Raw genomic sequence first — 19,812 nt, 5'->3', positions numbered from 1 at the left:
CGGGGCGGAGCGGAGCGGGGGGCTGGGCCGGCCCCGTCCCGACCCGACCCGTCCCGTCCCGTCCCGTCCCGCCGCAGAACCGGGCGGGCGGCGCGATGTGCGGGCGCACCGCCTGCTCCCTGGGCGCCGACAACCTCCGCCGGGCCTGCGCCTATCGCGACCGGCAGGGCCGGCGGCGGCAGCCCGAGTGGATCCAGGCGGAGCGGTACCGGCCCTCCTACAACAAGGGCCCGCAGTCCCGCGGCCCGGTGCTGCTCTCCCGCCGCCACCTCCAGCAGGTACCTCCCCCCCTCCCGCGCTTTGCGAACCGCCGGGGGCGCGGGGGGGCCCTGGCTGCCGCCCGCAGCAACCCCGCGGGGCCGCTCTGCATCCGGGGGCCTGAAACCGAGGGCGGGCGGGCGGTGGGGACGGGGTTGTGCCCCGGGGGGGTGGTACCCCCCTCTGAACTGTAGCGGCTTGGCTGGCCTCTCCTCGCTCGGTGCAGGTGGCAGGTATTGAATTTTCTAATTGAAAAGGTGTCTGTTCTTGCTGTATGTACGTGTTCCTGAGGGGGGCGGGGAGTCAGTACCATGCGTCCAGTGTAGTGTTGTATTTTCTGCAAAAGATCATATACAAGTGATTAACTGCGGTAGAAATTTTTCCCAAATGCCTATAATTACTCTGCTGGGTTTGTTCTGCTTTCCTGAGGCTTTTTTTCATTTCATAACACTGCTGAGAGTGTCCAGGTCTCATTGCTAGGGGAGGGTAGAGGGAAAAAAAAAATATTAATCTCAACTTTAGAGCTGTAGAATAACTGTACACCTGTGGTGACCGTTATCCCGGCTAATTTAAGCCTCACCAGACCTTCCCCAGACAACCTGAGCAGCCTGTACAACTGCGTGTGCATCCTCTTTGGTCTCTGTGTAAGAGGGTGCCCGGTGAGCTGCCGCTCGTTGGTGTTCAGCGGGGTGAAGCGGGGTGCGCTGAATTGAAACACCCCGGCCTGGGCCCCCTCCGCTCCTCCTGCCCTGGCCAAAGGGGCAGCCGAAGGGGCTGCTGCGCTTCACAGCCATTACCAGCACAGGGGAGGGGGTGGGATGCCTCGGTGGGGCCGCTTTGGAGTGCTGTGGGCGATGCCATCAGGCATCCTCATGCCCTCCTTTCCTGCCTTGGGGTCCCACATCCCCCCAAGAACAGCTGGTGGAGCAGGGGAATACAGGGCTGGGGGCGTGAGGCAGGTCCAAGGCAGCCACGTGCTGGGTTGTCCATCTCTTGTCGAGTCATTGGGACAGGGACACGGCCTAAGGTGCCACTTTTTGCTGCTCCTCATCTGTGGGAGGCTCTGGAAGACCTCATGAAACTGGGCACATACGCGTCCCTATATAGATGCACCTATAGTAGGTGTGTATATATATGTATAACTAGTGCAGTTCTTTGGGGCCCGCTCGCCCCAGGTGTGTGCTGCCTGGAGCTGGCAGCTGCGGGCAGAAAGCGAGAGCGAGCTGGGGGAGAAGTGAAAGCCACAAGCCCTTTCCATTGTCCGAAGGCAGATGATATGCAAAGCGCAAGGAGTGAAAGTGAACCAGGACAACAGAAATCACGTTATTAAAATGAAGGTGAGGCTTACACCCTGTGGCACGCTCGCTGTGAAGAGGAACGGATGTTTTGAGGACCTTAACACCAGCCTGACACTTTTTTTTTTTACTTAAGAGCTGGGGAGTTTGTGTGCCCAGGCACTGCCCGTTGAAGTAAAACTGCATTTATTCCTCTCGAGAGTTGTCTGCCGAGCCTTGCTGAGACACTTAGTTATTTCTGCAAAATATTCTTGTGCTTTCTGCTGAAGGTTAATTCTTACAGGAAAGCCGTTAAGAATATGCAAAGGGTTATAGTTAGTGGCTATTTCTGCATGGCCTGTGAGCGCGTCCCTGCAGCAGAGCAGAGGCAGATTTGGTGCTGGAGGGGCCGTGAGCCCCAGCTCCGCTCTCAGCAGAGACGCTGGCCTGTTGCCCCCCATGCAGGGGGAAAAGCCAATTGTGCATGAAGCCCCTCTCTCAAGGTGTGGGGATGCTCCCCACACCCCCGCCACGTGGCTCTGACCCGGGGTGTTTTTCTCTCATTTGAAAGGATGCTGACTCCTCCGAGCGGGTCCTCATGGACATGCGCTGGGGCCTGGTTCCCTCCTGGTTCAAAAAGGACGACCCCTCCAAAATGCAGTTTAATACCTCCAACTGCCGCAGTGACACCATGCTGAAGAAGTCCTCCTACAAGGTGAGTTGCTGCTGCCTTTGTGTCCAGCTTGAAGAGATCTTGCAGTCGGCAAAACCAGAGCTGAAGCATCTCCCTAGCGAGTACCAATCACCGTTTGCCTGCTGCACAGGGGAGTAGGTCCCTGTACTGCAGAGCTGGCGGATTTCATAAAATAGAACTGAAAAGGTAGTTGCTGGTGAAGCTCATCTTTCATCACAGTGCTGGTGGTGGCGTTTGTGCACCCTGCGGGGCAGTTTAGGGGAACCCCGAGAGGGAGTGAGCAGGCTGGGTGGTCCCAGGAGCCCCCATCCTCCCTTACAGGCTGCCCAAGGCTGCTCTTCATCGCTCACTCGTGCTTTCTCTCCTCCAGGGTGCTCTGCTCAAGGGCAAGCGCTGCGTGGTCCTGGCGGATGGCTTCTATGAGTGGCAGCAGCAGAGTGGGGGGAAGCAGCCGTATTTCATTTACTTCCCCCAGACCAAGGACACCGTGGTATGTAGAGTCCCTCGCCATGTCTGAACGCTTGCGCCCAGCTCTGAGCCCCTGCTCTCTCCAGCTGCCCTGGGAGAACCCCCTTCCCTCCAGCTGTGCCCATCTCTGGGGGTCTCTCTTTTCCAACTGGGCTTTGTTCTGCGGTGGGCTCGGCACTCCGACATCCTTCTGGCCAGCAGTCCCTTCCACTGTGGTCCCTTGGATACAATCGGTGTCGCAGCGTCCCCGCCGTCACGCTCGCTGCTCCCCACATGCCAGATATTTGCATGGGTGGGTGATGCATCTCGCAGGGGACTGTGCTGGGAGTTTCACTACCTCTTTCCTTTGGCCGGGATGTTCAGAAGGGGAGGAGGGCGCTGGCTTACCTGTAGAACGATGAGGCTCCCAGTACCTCGCCTGGAGTTACCTCAGATTAGTAGCAGGGCTCCTGGAAAGCCCTCAAATCAGTGCAGTTCATGACTTAGATGTGAGTCGTTGACCTGCTGCAGCACTGGCCAGTCTGCGATCCTTCAGCTGCCCATGGGTCGGCACTGACTGGGGCGATGGGGCCTCTCCCCTGCAGGACGAGGGGAAGGAGGGTGATGAGGAGTGGAAAGGATGGAGGTTGCTCACCATGGCTGGGATTTTCGACTGCTGGGAGCCGCCGACGGGAGGAGAAACGCTGTACACTTACACCATCATCACCGTAGATGCCTCCAAGGACGTGAGCTTCATCCATCACAGGCAAGTGAGCGGGCAAGGGGGCTGCAGGGTCGGTGGCAGGGCGAGGGAGGAAAACTGCACCTTTAAACACCAGTCTGGCAGCACGCAGGCAGGGAATCCTGCTTCCTCCTGATGCCATCAGAGAAAAACACTACAATGTTACCGGCTTGTTTTGGGTCACTGGCTCATGGCCTTTTCATAAATCACCATCTTTGTGCCCCGGTGGGTGGCAGAGTTGGATCGTGCTCTGCCTGACTGGAGCTTGGCAGTCAACCCCTCTGCCTGTTCCAGTGAAGCAGCTACTGGGGCAAAGCAAATGCACGCTCTGCCTTGCGGAAGAGCATCCTGCTGCTTTGGTCTTCCCCCTGTTTCCCCCCACACTGCCGGCTGCTTGCTAGCTTACGAGCCTGGCTTTTGTCACCACACTCTGCCATATCGGTGCTGGGCTTTGGCTCTGACTGTCTTGTCCCCTAGGATGCCAGCCATCCTGGACGGGGACGAGGCCATCAGGAAATGGCTGGACTTTGCTGAAGTGCCAACCCAAGAAGCGGTTAAACTCATCCAGCCCACGGAGAACATCGTTTTCCACCCAGTGTCCACCTTTGTCAACAGCGTCCACAACAACACACCTGAGTGTCTCACACCCATCGAGCTGGGAGCCAAGAAGGTGAGTGCTGGCAGGGGAGAGCTTGGTCACGGTGACATCCCTGAGCAGGGACAGTGCTGCCAGGCTGCAGGAGGGGCAGCAGCAGGCAGCGTCTGCAGGGCATGCCTGTGCTGGATGCTGGAGTGCAGAGCCCTGAATAGATTCCCTTCCCTCCACTTCCAGAAATAAACTGTCACCCCGTGCCAGGATTTCTCTGCCAAATGAGGCAAATTCCATGTGAAATGGGGCTTGGAACAAGCCTGTTGCAGCAGCCCAGGGAATCTCCTGCAGATGTACCTGATTGCAGGCAGGGCTGTTGCTCCAGCCTCCACATCCCGCTCTGGAACAGCTCTCGCAGTCGGCTGCCTGCCCTGCTCTTGCCATGCTTCTGACTTTTCCCACGCTGTCTTTTGTCTCTCCAGGAGGTCAAAGACACCCCAAGCAGCAAAATGATGCTGGGCTGGTTAAAAAACTCCCAGGAGGGCTCTCCTCAGAAGAAAGAAAATGATTTACCCAGGTGGACAAGTCAGTTCATCCACAGCCCGTCACCCAAGAAAACCAGCGTGGATATCATGCAGCAGTGGCTGGGGAAGGAGGGAGAGCCGGCTGCGAAGAAGCGCAAGGCTTAGGCACTAGCTGGGATGGCTGGCCATCCTTTTTCCTCCTGATTTTCCTAAGCAGAACGAGGAATGTTTTTTTGGAAGGCTTTGCAGACTGGTGTTTAGGTTCTCCAAGCCTCTCAGGTGTTGATCTGGCGCTCTAGATTGTTGTCTCTGTCCTTCGTGTTTTGTTAAAGGTTGGTGTTTGTCTTTAAAAGTTTTGGTTTTGTCTTGTGCTGACGGGAGTGAATATAACCTGCTGTCCTCCCTCCCTGCCACTCGCTTGTGCCCAGCAAAGATAAAGCCCTGAGAAGCATCTCAGCCTGCCTGTGAGGAGTAGCTTCTGCCTTCTGACAGTGTTCATACTTCATGTCTCCTTCTGTTTTCTCTTCTTTTCCCTTTTTTTGGTATTAAACTAATACCTCTTTTCCATTTAATTCCCTATTGATTCTGTACAAATTGCTTTCTAATACTCTCACCCTCAAAAGATGGCTCCAGGACAGAGGAACATGCAATAAACGAGGAGGAAACCCCAGGCCCAGAAGATCTGCCAGAGTCATCCCACTCTGCATCAGCGTTGCCACATGCATTTGTGGCTCCTGAACAGGGAGATGTTTAAGCTGTGTCTGGGAGGAACTGGACTTTGCTTGGGTTTTCCCTGCGGGCAGCGGGGTGGGACAGCATGTATTGGTCACGTTGTTTGTACAATCATTTTGTTAATGGGATTTGAAGACTTAGAGAGGATTTTCTTGATCTGTGGAGGGATGTGCTCTGCCTTGTTCATAAAGGTCATTCATTAAAGCCCAGATAACCAAAGTGCCATTACAGAACAGCATAGGGTAGTTGTTTTTGCGGTCAGGGATTTTGTAAACAGAGGCAGATGTTACAGGCCAAAAGCCTTACACCGTGGGACCCTTGCTGGAAAGTAGGACTTCATTTGTATTGGGAACAATAAAATGGAATTAACTGGTTGACTGCACAGTGCCCTTGTCTCTGTGTGTGTGTCTGTGTCCCCCTTGCCCCCCGCAGCCCCCTTGCTCCAGTTTCACAGGCAGAGCTCATATCTCCTCTCCATCTTCTGAGGGGGAGACCAGCTACCCGCTGCTGAACTCTCAGGCTACCAGCAGGGCCCCGTTGCTGGAGCATTTCCATTCGCCAGTGGAAAATATTCCCCAGTGATTTATTCTGAGGTTCCTCTTGAATGATCTGTCACTGGGGAGTTGCAGGGGCGGCATAGCTGGGACTTGTCCCTGGGGAGGGACAGCAGAGCTGGGGCAGGAGCAGCAGGATGGGCACCAAATCCATCTCCGCCTCCCTCGCATGCTATGGATGTGACTGAGCCCAGATCTCCTGGTTTATGGGAAACGGGTGGGATTAGGATTTCCAGCCAGAAAGCCTGTTGCTAGCTGGTTCCTCATTGCTCCCACAGTGACTTGAGTGAGGCAAGAGAGTTGCTGCATTAGCAGCTCCTGGCAGAATAAATCGATCTTCAGGTGCTGGGGCTGTCACCTCCACCTTGCTGGAACCATAAGGGAGGTTCTTCTCCCTGCCTGGCCATCACTGCTCAGCTGCCCTGCCCTGCTCAGTGCTAACTGCAGATGAGGCTTTTCCAAAGGTCACAGGCTCATCTCAAATTCGTTTCAGGTCTCCAGTTGCTGTGGAGAGAGTGAAGATGCTGAGCATGAGTGGGGGACGCTCACCTTTCCCTGCTCTGGGGAACATAATCCTTTCCTTGGGGAGGCAGGGGTGATACAAAGACGAAGGGTACAGATTATCTCCCTTCAGGCTGTGAGCATCAGCAGCGTCATCACCCAAAACCCCCTACGCTGAGGGTTTAGCGAGGAGGTGTTACTGCTGAACTACCCCACCTTTAAACTGGACCCTGGCTGCTCACCCAGCGCCGTTTGCAGTGGCCGCTCCCACCTGGGGAGGAGATGACCGCACTCAGCCCGGTGCGACCTGGCCCCAAAAGCTGGTTTGGGAGAAACTTTCCCCTTTGAGGCATAATGATGCTCTGGCAGGGAGGGCAGCACCCGCAGGCCCTGGCACCCTCCCAGGAAAAGCATCCCGCTGGCCGGGGAGGGGGCTCTGCGTTTGGGCAAGGCAGAAGGGACGGCCGATGAGGAGCAGCGCAGCCGGGACACCCACGGGGACTCCGGCCAAACCCCCTCCCTCCCTCCCCCATCCTCGGCCCCGGCGCAGCCGGGAAGGAGCTACCCGCGCTGCCTGAGGGCGGGCTTGTCCGGTTGGGAGCCAGGAACCCCCGGGGCGAGGGGCAGAGCCGGGCCGCTCCCCGCCGAGCGCTGCCCTCGGCCCCGGCCCCGCGGCAGAGCCGGGGCGCTGCGAGCCCTATGCAAATCAGGGATCGAGGCGGCGACCAATCGGCGCCGCGCCGGCCGCGGCGGTAGCCAATGGGAAGAGGCGGACGGCGGGGCGGGCAGGGATATCCGCGGCGCGGCGGTGACGGCGCTGGCAGTGCGGCGGCGGGAGGCGCGCAGGGCGGAGCGGCGGCGGCTGCGGGTAAGGGAGGCGCGGCGGCGGCAGCGGGCGGGGACGGCGGGGCCTCGGCGCGGTGTAACGGCGTTTGTCTCCCTGCAGGCGCCGGGACCGTCTGTGCGCGGCGCTTCTCGGGAGGCGGCGGCGAGGGGCCGCTGCCTTGCCGGCCATGTCGGGCCGGGGGAAGTCCGGCGGGAAGGCGCGGGCCAAGGCCAAGTCGCGCTCGTCGCGGGCCGGGCTGCAGTTCCCCGTGGGCCGGGTGCACCGGCTGCTGCGGAAGGGTAACTACGCGGAGCGGGTGGGCGCCGGGGCGCCGGTGTACCTGGCGGCCGTGCTGGAGTACCTCTCGGCCGAGATCCTGGAGCTGGCGGGCAACGCGGCCCGCGACAACAAGAAGACGCGCATCATCCCGCGGCACCTGCAGCTGGCTATCCGCAACGACGAGGAGCTCAACAAGCTGCTGGGCGGCGTGACCATCGCCCAGGGTGGCGTCCTGCCCAACATCCAGGCCGTGCTGCTGCCCAAGAAGACGCAGAGCTCCAAGAAGTGAGCGCTGCCCCCCCCCTCCCCCCTCCTGGCCCCCTTCTCACCACTGCCCTGTCTCTGCTCCCGATGGGGCTGGGGTCCCCCTTCCTGCCCCCCAGCCCGGGCTGGGTGGTGAGCAGCGGCAGCACCCTGCCAGCCCTCCACTAGCCCCCCCAGCCTGGTCTGCGATGGGGTGCTGGGGGAGCATGGGTGAGGTCAGGCCCCGCTTGTGCCCCCACCCTGCCCCTCTTCTCTGTGGAAGAAGTGTTTTTGGAGGAGGCAGCTGGATCACAGCTGGTGGTGGTGGCATCTGGAGCCGTATAGTTGGGTCACGGTGCAGAGCTGCTGGTAGCTGCTGAGGATTGTTTTGGCTGACGTGGGGATGGACACGGGCACCCCCGGCTGCCTCTCCCCTCTGCCAGCCCTGGGGCTGTGCGGGGCCCCTTGGGCTGGCCCTGCTCGCCCTGGCACGAGGATGGGACTCACTGCTGCTGTGCCCCCCCCCCCCCCCCCCCCCCCCCTCCCCACACCCCGCCCCCAGCAACGCCATCCCGGCCGCACTGCAGCGGGGAGGGCAGAGGTCTGGAAAATGTGAAAAGGAGGAAAAGTTTCTCCGTTGGCAAGAAGTGACTGTTAGTCTTAGTTTTGTTCATGGTAGTGAACATAGTGCATTGTGCATTGCCTACTGCATAGTGCTCATAGTGCATTGCCTACTGTAAAGAAGCTCTGGTCCTAGTTATTTTAAGGTCTCTTATTTTGGGGTACCTCCCTGCAAAGTCACCTTCCGCAGCTCCCTGGCTCGGTGGGTGCTGGGGGACTTGGTGGTCCCACATGCCGTGGGTCCCGCTGGCGGGTGGGGTGGAGGCTGCAGTGACAAATCCCCTCGGAGAGCGTCGCAAGGTCAGGCGCCCGCCGGGAGCGGGAGCTGCCATCTTCTGCCGTGGCTCCCCTCCTCTCCTGGCTGCAGAAGCCCTTCGTCTCGCTGAGAGCTACCCTGTACCCTGGTTGCACTTCTGGAAATTACATGCTGTGTCTTTTTTTTTTTGTTGTTGTTTGTTTGTTCAACACTATTTCTGGTTCTAAGAAATAAAGTGATGATGATATCTGTTAACTGTAACCCTCGATGGATTAATATTTCTTTTTAAAAACAACCCTAGAGTTTGTATAAACCCCCCTTTTAGCTAGTTCCGTATTTATTTAATGGCTGTGTGGCTAACGTGCGAGCACGGGGGCAGGCTAGCTGTCCCGTGACACCTGGAATAGCTGATGCAGAGACAGCTTTCCTCGCTGCCCAGAGCAGCCCGCTTCTGTGGAGGCCGATAGTCGTGTGCATGCGACAGTGTCTAGGCAATCGGACCGTAGACCTTCATAACATGTTTTTTTAAGTAAAAAAAAAAAAAAAAAAAAAAGAGCAACTTCTATTTATGTGCTGTAAGTAGCATGTGTTCAACCTATTGAATCAGCTGTTAATCTTGTGGATGAAGTAACTTACCCTGGCTCTGAGTTTATGATTATCTATAGAGTAGATGAACCTGGATGCTCGTCAACTGGTTTCATGAAGGGGTTTTTCACTCTGTTGTGGAACGTGGAAGCGGTGTGTTCATTAGTGTCGTGCTGAGGGGGGTATGGACATGTTATGGTGGGGTACCCTGACCTCAGCACGGACCCACTGGGATCCCTCTTCCTCCTGTAAAGTGGCTGTTTTTGTCAGCGAGGTGGGGACGAGGGGTTTCCACTGCCCAACGCGGTGGTCAACGTGTCTGTATCTGAGTGTCTTGTTCTCTCCCTCTTGTCTTCTCCAGGACCAGCGTTCTGTACAACCCCCGAGTGCTTTGTATTTCTTAGAAAAATGCAGAACATGTGATACTGAAAAGAACGGTGCAAACCCAATATCTGATTAAACTGGTTCCCTGTTGAATGCTGTCAGATGTGCCGTGTCTTGTCACCTCACCAAATCTACTGGATCTGGCAGTGGTCTGTGGCCGCAGCTTGGTGTCTGGGCTCGGTTTTCTCCAAGGGGGGCAAGACTAGTAAAACACCAAATCTGGCCTAGCAGTGCTCCTGCTTGCCCTTCATTTGGACAAATAGTCTTTCCCTACTCCTGGGTGCACAAACTCCTTCTTTGGCTCTTCTCCCCGCTGTGGGAATGCCTGAGCTGCCCCTGAGCTGGGAGCAGCAGAGGAGGAGCAAGGCCCAGGACCCTCTGGCTGTGCTGGAGGTGTTTTCCCACGGGCTGCCCCAGGACCCACCAGTGGCTTTGCAGGCGAGTATGCAGAGGTGGGCTTCCAGGGTCAGGTGGGAAAGGCTGATTCCTGGTGGGGAGGGAGGAGGCTGTTTCTCACTCTGACACCCTCTCCCTTTGGGGGACATCTCACAGTTTGCTGTCCTGGTGTGCAAGCCAGAGTTGCTCCCAGCTTGGGTTCCGGGGAGGAAGAGTTGTGGGAAGCTTGGACAACTTCCAGTGTGGTCAGGGTTGGGTGCTGGCCAGGCTTGGGCTGGGCTGTGGAAGGTGCAGGTCAGGACTGGAGCTGCCGGGCTGGGCTCCGTAGGGCAACGTGCTGCCTTCTGCCCCACCGACCGTGCTGGCCAGAGCCGTGGCGGAAATGGGCAGCGAGTGGTTGGGGGTGACCCAGGGCAGGGACCCAGGCCAGGCCAGTGCTCTGCACACCTGGGGCCGAGTGGCTCTGTAGCCACGGTAGCTGTTGTGTGGCTCTGCCTGGGCTAGTAATGCAGCTGTAATGAGAGGGGTGGCTGGGCGCTGGTGGCACATGTAGTGCCCTTGCCACAGAGTTCCAGCTCGTTCTGAACTGCTGTTGGCCACGTGACGGGCCAGCTGGGAAAGCTGGGCTGTTGCAAGGCAGACCAAAGGAAATCCTGTGCGTCTTGCCAAGCGTTGCTAAAGTGCTTGGCCTTTGTGTCACCTCCGAAACTTCACATCTGAACATCGTCACAACCAGGAGAGTGGAAGTCTTGGTTTTTATTAGAAAGCTGGAATGGACTTTGTCACCTTCAAGTCCGCAGCTCCAGAGATGGGTCTCATGGCTTTTTGGAGCTGTGTTGCTGGTCCCAGCTCTTCTGATTGCTTTGTAGCACCACAGCAGTTGAGCTCAGGAGATGTGAAGGACTTGGCTGAGTAGAGCCTGAAGGGGTGTCTGTCAGTCTTTGCCTCCCTCCAGGAGAGGGTAGGGGGGCTGCAGGGCTCTTCCCCCACAACCCGTGGGTGGGATGAGCGGAAGGTCTCTTCTGGAGGAGGCTGCAGCATGCCTCGCCCAGTGCCGCCCAGTCCCCACCAGCCCTGTGCCTCAGCTCCAGGACTGGCTGCGTTTGGGTGAGGGGAGTCACGGGCCCTTGGAAGCCCTCGGGTCTTGGGTTTCCCTCCAGAGCTCAGCCCTCACGCTGGCAGCACCCACAGGAGCTCATGGGGAGATGCTGCAGCATCACAGCTCCTGGTGGCCTCAGCCTGGGGGGCCAGATGCTGCCAGCCCCTGCGACCAGGAGCCAAGGGCTCTGCCTGGGCTGGCACGGTGTGGCCCCCTGCGGCTGGGCAGCCCGAGGCTCGCTGCCTGCCCCTGCCCGTGCCTGCCTATGCGAGCGCCACGGGTGGTTTAACTTCCAGGTGAAGCTTCTTAGCCAGGGCTGGGGGCAGAGCTGTGCCCTTGCTGAGCCGGGTTTGGTGGGACCCCCCCCTCCCGGGGAGTGGGGACACCCCCCTGCCTGCAGCTGTGCCTGAGGTGTGACCTGCTGCTGCCTGTGACATCGGGCTGTGACACCAGCCAGGCCCGGGGGTGACATCCCCTCCGACCCTTCGAAACCTGCAGTGTCATCTGCTGACGGAGGAGACCACTGCAGCTCAGCCCAGCTCAGCGCAGGAAGGCAGCGGTGCGCTCCCTCCCGGTACCGTGCCGGGGGTGCAGGCAGGCGCCCAAGCTCGGCGGGGGGCCTGCGCGGGCAGCTGCCGGTCCCAAATACAGATGTGGGAGGAGGCACAGCTGGCTGCTCGCGCTGAACTCAGCCGATGGACCTTTTTCTTCAGGGAGCAGAACTTGGGGCCCTTCTCCCTGCGTGTGCTCCCAGGGGCGAGGCAGCCGCCTGGGGACTGGGCCCTGGGGGAGGGGGCTGCTCCTTTCCCTGTCCTCACCCGGGCTTGTGGCCATCCCCAGGCACCGGCTGGCTGCTGTCCCTCTGTGCCCCCCCCAACGGGGGCCTTGTGCGCTGGGCCGAGCCGTGCTGCGCCCCCGGGCATCGTCGATGAGAGCATCGGTGGCAGCGGCTCTGGGGTGATGCCCCCGCCCGGTGACTCTCCTCCCCGCTTACGGCGGCAGCCGAGCGGGTCCCTGGCGTGCGGCTGTTACCGCCGCGGGCTGTGCCGTGAGCTGCAGCCCGTCCCGCCCCGCTGCAGCGCCAGCCTGCGGGTCGGGCTCCTTCCCCGCCCCCGCTGCAAGCCGAGGCTCCCCGGCGTGCGGAGCTGCGGGCTCCTCCCTCGCCCCGTGCTCCCGCGGTCGGCGGAACAAGATGGCCCAGATCCCCGGCAGGGCTTTACGCAACCTCGCCGGTGTGGGCTATAAATAGGCGCAGCCATGGAGGCGAGGGGGGGCGAGGGGGGGCGAGGGGGGGCGGGGGGGGGAAGCTCCGCGGGGCGGGCGGCGGGCCCCGGCTCCCAGCGCCCTCCCCGGGCTGTCGCGCAGGCCTGCGCGCAGCAGGAGCCCCGGCCCCTGAGGGAAAAGCTCCCCCCGGGGGCAGGGCGCAGGCGGGAGCTCTGCCGCAGCCCCCCTGGGCCCGCTCTGGCGCAGCAGCATCTGCACGGCCTCAGGGAGACGGGCTCCCCCCGCCCCCCCCCCCCCGCCCCGCGGCGACCGACGCTGCACGGCCGGGCCCGCCCGCCTCGCCCCGGTGCCTGCAGGGAGCACACAACAGCTCGACGTTTTTTAACAATTTATTTGAAACGACGATAATAAATGAAAAAAAGAAAAAAAAAACACAAAAAAAACCCCACCCTCCCAACAAAAAAAATAACCCAAAACCGATTTAAAAAAAAAAAATTAAAGGCCATTGAAGATGCGACCTGAACCGGCGGCCCGAGGGCCCCGCAGGCTGTCCCGCCAGGGGGCGGGCGGCCGCCCGCGAGCGCTGGCCCTTTAAGAGCGCCCCGACGCCGCGGTAGCCAATTGGCGCCCAACGGGCCGTTGCCATGGCGCCGGGGCCAGGAGCCAATAGGGGGCGCCGTGGCTTTTCGAAATCGCTGCGAGCAGGCACGGGGCGGCCGGCGGGGGGGGGCGGGGCGGGGGCGCGGAGCGGGCCCGGGCGGCGGGAGCCGGCCCACGTGGCGCGGGGGGCAGCGGGGGCGCCGCCGCAAAATGGCTGCTATGGAAACCGGGCGGGAAAAAACCCTGTGAAGCACCGGGGAGACTGGGCGGGGGGTGGGGGAAGGGGGGGGGGTCGGGAACCGTCTACACGCGGGGAGGGGCACGGCCGAAAACAAAAGGGCGCGATCGGGGAGAAGCCGCGGGGTGGGGGTGGGGGGATGGAAAAAATAAGGCGTCGGAGAAGGGGGAAGGGGGGGCTGGGGCAGCCGCAGCCCCGCTCACCGCGCACGGCGGCGGCTGCGGAGCCGAGTCAGCAACACAAAGACAAAGCGGGTCCCCTGGGGTCCGTCCTCAAGAGCAGTCTGTGCGGCGGGGCTCACAGTCCGGGGGGCGGCGGGGGGCTCCCTGCGCCCCGCTCTCATGCCTTCCTGCTCTTGAGTGCCTTGGGCTTTGCGGACTTCTTCACCTTCTTGCCCCCGGGGGACGCGGCTCCCTTCTTGGTGGCCTTCTTGGCTTTGCCCTTGTCCTTCTTCGCCGCCGCGCCGCCGGCTCCTTTCTTGTGGGATTTCTTCTCGGGCTTCTTGCTCTTGGCCGCCGGCTTCTTCTCCGCCCGCCGGGACGTGGAGGCCGTCGCCTTCTTGTGGGACTTGTGGGCGCTGCTGCCCGCGCCCCCGTCGCCGCCGCCTTCCAGCTTCTTCCTGTTGAGCTTGAAGGAGCCGTTGGCGCCGGTGCCCTTGACCTGGAGCAGCGTGTCGTTCTGCACCAGCGCCTTAATGGAGTACTTCAGGTAGGTCCTGCCGTTCTGCTGGTCGAACCAGGCCACCTTTTTGGCCTCGTTGTAGATCTTGGCCAGCGAGGAGCCATTGCGCTCCCCCAGCTTGCGGATCGTCTCCACGACCAGCTGGCTGTATTTGCCCGGCTGGTTCTTCTTCTTGTTGTTCTTCTTCTTCTTCGACGGCGACAGCGAGGAGCCGCCGCCACCGCCGCCGCCGCCTTTCGCTTTCTTAGCGGCCGCTTTCTTCTCCGGGGCGAGCGGCACCTCCTCCGCCTCGGTCAGAGGCAGATCGGCTTCTTCCAGCTCTACCGACATGGTGCCGTGGGGGCGCGGGCCGCAGGACGGAGGCGGGCAGGGGCAGCCGCGGCGTGGCAGAGGCCCGGCGCGGCGCGCTGCTGTCTGGCTCCGCTCCGCTCGGCTCCGCGCCGCCGCCGCGCTCTGGCGGGGCGGGCGCCGCCGCCGCCCTTTATATGGGCGCGGGGCGGACCACGTTGAGAACAACAACAGCCTGGTCCGCCGCCAGCTCCAACTTGTGCTTCTTGGGGCCCTTTCGCGGGGCTCCCGCGCCGCCGCCGGGCCCCCCCGCGCCGCCCCGCCCGCCTGGCGCCCCGCGCCCCACCGCCCCCCAGCCCGCCGCCGCCCCACCGCCCCCCGCCGCGCGCCGCCCGCCGCCCCCCGCCGCGATTTCGGGGGCGCGCCCGGCGCGGCGGCGGCAGCGAGGAGGGGGGCGCCCGGCGCGGCGGCGGCTGGAGGCCCCCGGCGGCCCCCCCGCGCATCGCCGCCGCCGCCGCCCGCCGCCCAAGAGGGGCCGCCGCGAGGGGGGGGAGGCGGCGGGCGGCGGGGGGCGGCGGCGGCGGCGCTGGCCCCGGGTTCTCCGGAGGGAACTAACACAGGCGACGCCCTCCCGCGGCCGCCGGCAGCAGCGCGGAGACGCCGCGACGAGGCCGGGGGTCTCCGCCCCGGCGACGGGGGCCGCCCCCCCCCGACCCCCATCCCCGCGGCCGCCCGGACGAGGCCCCTGAGGGGGGAGCCCTGCGTGTCCGGTGTGCCCCCCCCCCCCCCCCCCCCCGGCGGGCATCGCCCCGCAGCGGAGGATGGGCGCAGCGCGGCGGGTCCGGGTGGGTCTGCGGGGAGGGGGGAGTGGGGGGACCCCCGGTGTGGCACAGTGAGGGGGGGCGCTGTGAATCGCTGTCGCCCCCGCAGACCCGGCGCGCCGCGGGGTGTGGGGGGGCGGCTCCTAACCCCGCGGCAGGCCGCAGCTCTGCATGGGCTGGGGGAGGCAGCAGCGGTGCTATGATCCCCCCCCAATACACCCCACCCCCCCAAATCCCACGGGGGGAACGAGGCTTCCGGGGGGGCGGGGGAGGGGGCTTATGCACAACGCCCCCATTGCAGAGCCCCGGGGCCGGGCGTGGAGGGGCCCCTCTCCCCCCGCACCTGGGAGTGGGATCCCCCGTGGGGGGTTCGGGGCTGTGAGTGTGCAGGGGCATCCCCGCGGCCGGCACACGCGTGCCCGGCTCGCAGGCGTGTGCCGAGACACGGGGCACACGCGCAGGGGTGTGCACACGCGTACAGCGCCCCCCCCCACCCGCACACACTCTCGCACCCCGCCCCCTGCCCACGCACGCCGCGCCGAGCCCGCACGGCCCCGCCACCTCCCTTTCCTCCTCCTCCTCCTCCTCCTCCTCCTCCTCCTCTCCCCATCCCCCGTCTCCTCTCCGCCATTTCCCTCGCCCGGGCCCCTGCAGCCCGCCGTGCTGGGGGTCCCTGGGGCCGCGTGTGTGTCCGTCCGTCCGTCCGTCCCCCCTGCATTGGGGTGCCCTGCCCCCCCCACCCGAGGACAGAGCCCCCCCACCCCAACAGCGAGCTTCTGCCGCCCCCCCTATGGCAGCCGTGGCCAGGCACCCCTGTGATGAGTTGCGTCCGGCCTCTAGGAGCTGCAGCGTGCTCGGGCAGGACGGGGGTGTCGGCCCGGACGGGTGCAAGGGGGCCTGCGTGTGCCGGGGAGAAGGGGGGGGACACCCCCCCCCAGCGGGAGCCCCTCGGCCCTGGGGCGGGCAGCATCGCACACCCACCCCCGGGACACGGCCCCCAGTGCCCCGCCTGCACGGCTGCGACCGGGGTGGTGGGGGGGGGGGGTGTAGGGGGAGGTGGGTTGGGGTGTGTAATGTCTATAGGTGTGCGTGTGTGGAACGTGCGAGCATCGAGTGTCTGCGTGTGTAGATGTAATGCTGTAACCAAATGGGAACACACGGCAAAGCTGGCTGCGGGGTATGGTTGGACAGGGGCAGTGTGTGTGTCATACGTGTATTATGTGTGTCCAATATACAATTGTATTGATTGTAATAGCTATATGTAAATTTAAAAGAAATGTAAGTGCACGCATACACATAAACACCCGGGTATATATTTTTTAAATGTTGACATAAACATATCAATATTTAAATAAAATCTATCTGGGGAGGTGGGTGTGAGAGAGGCCGGGCTGGGATGAGCTCACGCACATCAGTGTGGCTGTGGGTGTGCAGCGAGCACCGTGAGGGACCAGCACAGCCCCCGCAGGGCACCCGGGGTGTCCCTGCCAGCCACCCCCCCCCGCCCCCAAAGAGGTGGTAGGAAACAAAACACATGTATAAATATATGAAGATTAAATATTTGAATAAAATCTAAAGGGGGAGGCTGTGTGTGTGTGTGTGTGCGTTTCAAGAGAGAGATACACAGAGAATGGGATAAAATAGCCCCAACACACACACATTCTCTCCCTATATGTACATATGTGCTTATATAGACACAGAGAGCAGGTCTTGTTCACATACACGTCTCATATACATATACAACAGAGAGCTGGTCACACATACACACACGCTTCTCTCACATGCTCTGTATATGCATATATGCACATATACTGACAGAACTGTTCTTACATAATTACTCTTGCTATATATACACATATAGGCATATATGCATACACTTCTCACAGTTCTATCAGTATATATATGCATCTATACATATATACAGTGAGAGGTTCACACACAGTTCTCTGTTACTATACATGCCTATATACATATGTAGACATATAGAAAAGGGGGGATGAGATCGAGAGGGAGCATGCTCTTCAAATACACAAACAATAGTCTCACTGCGCACACGTGCACACACACACACACATGCATAACGCATGCATATATACTGCTGTGGGGGCGAGAGACCTGTTCTCTCTCTCCCTGCCCCCCCCGACCTCTCTGTAAGCACATACATATACAGACATGCTGAGAGAGCGAGTGTGTGATATTTCACACACAGACACACGCTACCCCCCCTTGATATACAGAACTGCACAGATACATCTATACTCAGCGGTTCACACGTGTAAGCAGAGATACGTGCATGCAAAGGGTGAGCAAGAGCTGTTCACACACGTTCTTTTGCTGTCTTTTTCTTGAGAGAAATATATGCATATATACTTGAGAAAAAGAGCGAGAGCTGTTCTCTCACACACATGTATTTTCTACTATTCTCTGTCTCTCCCCACCCCATATCCATGTATAATCTCTGGGGTGCATAAATGCATGCATATATATATATGTGTGTGTGTGTATGTTCTCTCTCTGTATGGGTATACACATGTAGAGAGCGCGCAGGAGTTTTTCTCACACAGACAATACCGTGTCTCTCTAGATGCATATATACATGTATACTTACATATAGAGCGAGGCTGTTCACACATAGTTCTCTATATATGCATATATACATATATAATTAGAGTGCTTATACAAACACTCACTAGGCTCTCCATATATACTGAGCTGTTCTCACACACACAATACTCCCTTCTCTTGCTGTATGTATATATATGTGCATATATACTCTATATACAGAGTTGTTCACACAGTTCTTTTGCTATACGCACACACATATCTGTATATGGGGGAGGGAAAGACCTGTTCACACATGTAGTTTGCTCACTACCTGTATATATATACATAGAGTTGTTCATACACAAATACTCTTGTGCTATATATACACATACACACTTACATATATTTGGGTATATAGAGAACAGTTCTCTCTCACACACGCTCCCCCCACCATATGCACATACACACACTTGCATGCCTATATACTGTATGTATATATACAGAGAGCGCTGTTCTCAAACACATAATTCTGTCTACATATTTACACATACGTATAGTTAGGGAGAGAGAGAGCTGTTCACACACACACACAATTCTCTCGTTATGTAGAAATATATATAGGCATATATGCATACATACTTGCAAACATACATACACACACAAAGCTGTTCACACACACACACAATTCTCTCTCTATTAAAAAATTCATATATAATGAAGAATAGACCTGTTCTCTCACAAACACTTCTCTCTTGAGCAAGATATATATACATATATATGCATATATATACAGAGAGGGAGTGTGAGAGATGATCACTCAGAGAGCTCTCTGTCACTGTACATATATACAACACACACATACTCATACAGAGAAGGGGGAGAGCTGTTCAAACACAAGTCTCACTACACACACACGCATACACACACGTATGCATATATACATATATATGGTATGGGGGGAGAGAAGTCTGCTCTCTGACAGGCACATGCACACTTTGTCACTATGCACATATATACAGAGAGAGAGAGCACCACACACACACCCCCCCCGAATATACGCACATGTATATTCCCCTCTCTCCCCCCTCTCTGCAGAGATACATATGTACAGAGCTGTTCTCACACATTCTTTCTCTTGCTATATCTATATATTTAGAGATATATATGTAAGAAAACGAGTGAAAGCAATTCATATGCACAAACACATTTTCCATCACTTCCCCCCCCCCATAATCTCTGGGGTGCATAAATATATGCATCTATATGTGTATATGTATATTGATATATTCCCTGTATGTATATGCATAAGTAGAGATAGCAAGAGCCCTCCTCACACACACTACTCTCTCATCCTATATATATGAATATATAGATGTATATATACATATATGCACACACGTAGTTGTCACTGTCTCTATACATATGTGTATAATTCGAGCGCATTCCGTTTACACAAACCCACGCTATTCTGTCCATATGTATGCATACATACGTATATTCTGTGAGCTGTTTTCACACACACTACTCCTCTCTTGCTATATGTATACATACATACACAGATATACATATATGCACTCTATAGAGACTGCTGTTCACACACACACTTCTCAGTACATATATATATACGTAGAGCTGTTAACACTCACAAATCTCTTCCTAGATACACACACTTATATATTTATATGTATATATATATGTATACACAGACAGCTTTTCACTCACACAATTGCACGATTCTTTCTTGCCACACACATATAGTTAGATATTGGGGAGGGGGGAAGAGGTAACAGGTCTCACTCTCTTCCCCCCCCCCCCCCCCCCCCCGCATATATACATATATGCTGAGAGAGCTGTTCAGAGAACTGTTCTCACACACACAGTACTTTCTTGCTATATATACACACACACAGAGGCTGTTCACATGCATACAAATATAATTCTCTTTTTATATACATATATACATATACACACACATATAGGCATATATACTGCAAGGGCCCTGTTCACCCCCCCTTCTCAGTCTCTGTCTGTAGACGTGTACATACGCATATACACATGGAGAGGGCACACGCACACACACACACACATACACACACACTTTCTATCATTCTCTCTCCCTCCTCCTGCCCCATGTATAATCTCTGGGGTGCACGAATATATACAGATGTATGTTTATATATTGATACATATTCTCTCTCCGTATATACGCATGTAGAGCATGAGTGATAGCTGTGCTCACACACACACAATACTCTCTTGTTATAGATGTGCCTACCTATATAGATGCATCTATCCATACGTACTTACATATATACACAGACTGTTCACACATATAATTCTCTTTAGATATATATACATATATAATTAAAGTGCAGTTTACACACACACACGTATATAAAGAGGAAGAGCGTG

General features: G+C 58.2%; 3 protein-coding genes across 3 annotated transcripts; 2 read left to right on the top strand and 1 right to left on the bottom strand.

Moving 5' to 3' along the window:
* The first annotated feature begins 3 nt into the window (after positions 1 to 3).
* On the top strand, positions 4 to 5,644 carry HMCES (5-hydroxymethylcytosine binding, ES cell specific). Its single transcript, XM_074836130.1, has 6 exons — positions 4 to 278; positions 2,104 to 2,247; positions 2,597 to 2,716; positions 3,279 to 3,439; positions 3,893 to 4,085; positions 4,487 to 5,644. The coding sequence occupies exons 1-6, from the start codon at positions 96 to 98 to the stop codon at positions 4,691 to 4,693; spliced, it is 1,008 nt and encodes a 335-aa protein (XP_074692231.1). The 5' UTR covers positions 4 to 95; the 3' UTR covers positions 4,694 to 5,644.
* Positions 5,645 to 7,134: 1,490 nt separating this feature from the next.
* Positions 7,135 to 9,602, top strand: LOC141928244 (histone H2A type 2-B). Its single transcript, XM_074836127.1, has 2 exons — positions 7,135 to 7,183; positions 7,262 to 9,602. Exon 2 carries the CDS (start codon positions 7,329 to 7,331, stop codon positions 7,707 to 7,709), a length of 381 nt encoding a protein of 126 aa, XP_074692228.1. The 5' UTR covers positions 7,135 to 7,183; positions 7,262 to 7,328; the 3' UTR covers positions 7,710 to 9,602.
* Positions 9,603 to 12,601: 2,999 nt separating this feature from the next.
* On the bottom strand, positions 12,602 to 14,205 carry H1-10 (H1.10 linker histone). The gene has a single exon (XM_074836125.1). The coding sequence runs from the start codon at positions 14,075 to 14,077 to the stop codon at positions 13,406 to 13,408; it is 672 nt and encodes a 223-aa protein (XP_074692226.1). The 5' UTR covers positions 14,078 to 14,205; the 3' UTR covers positions 12,602 to 13,405.
* Positions 14,206 to 19,812: the final 5,607 nt, after the last annotated feature.

The sequence above is a fragment of the Strix aluco genome, chromosome 11 (genome assembly GCF_031877795.1).
Source record: "Strix aluco isolate bStrAlu1 chromosome 11, bStrAlu1.hap1, whole genome shotgun sequence".
Classification (NCBI taxonomy): Eukaryota; Metazoa; Chordata; class Aves; order Strigiformes; family Strigidae; genus Strix; species Strix aluco.
This window is presented reverse-complemented; position numbering and strand designations above follow the sequence as displayed.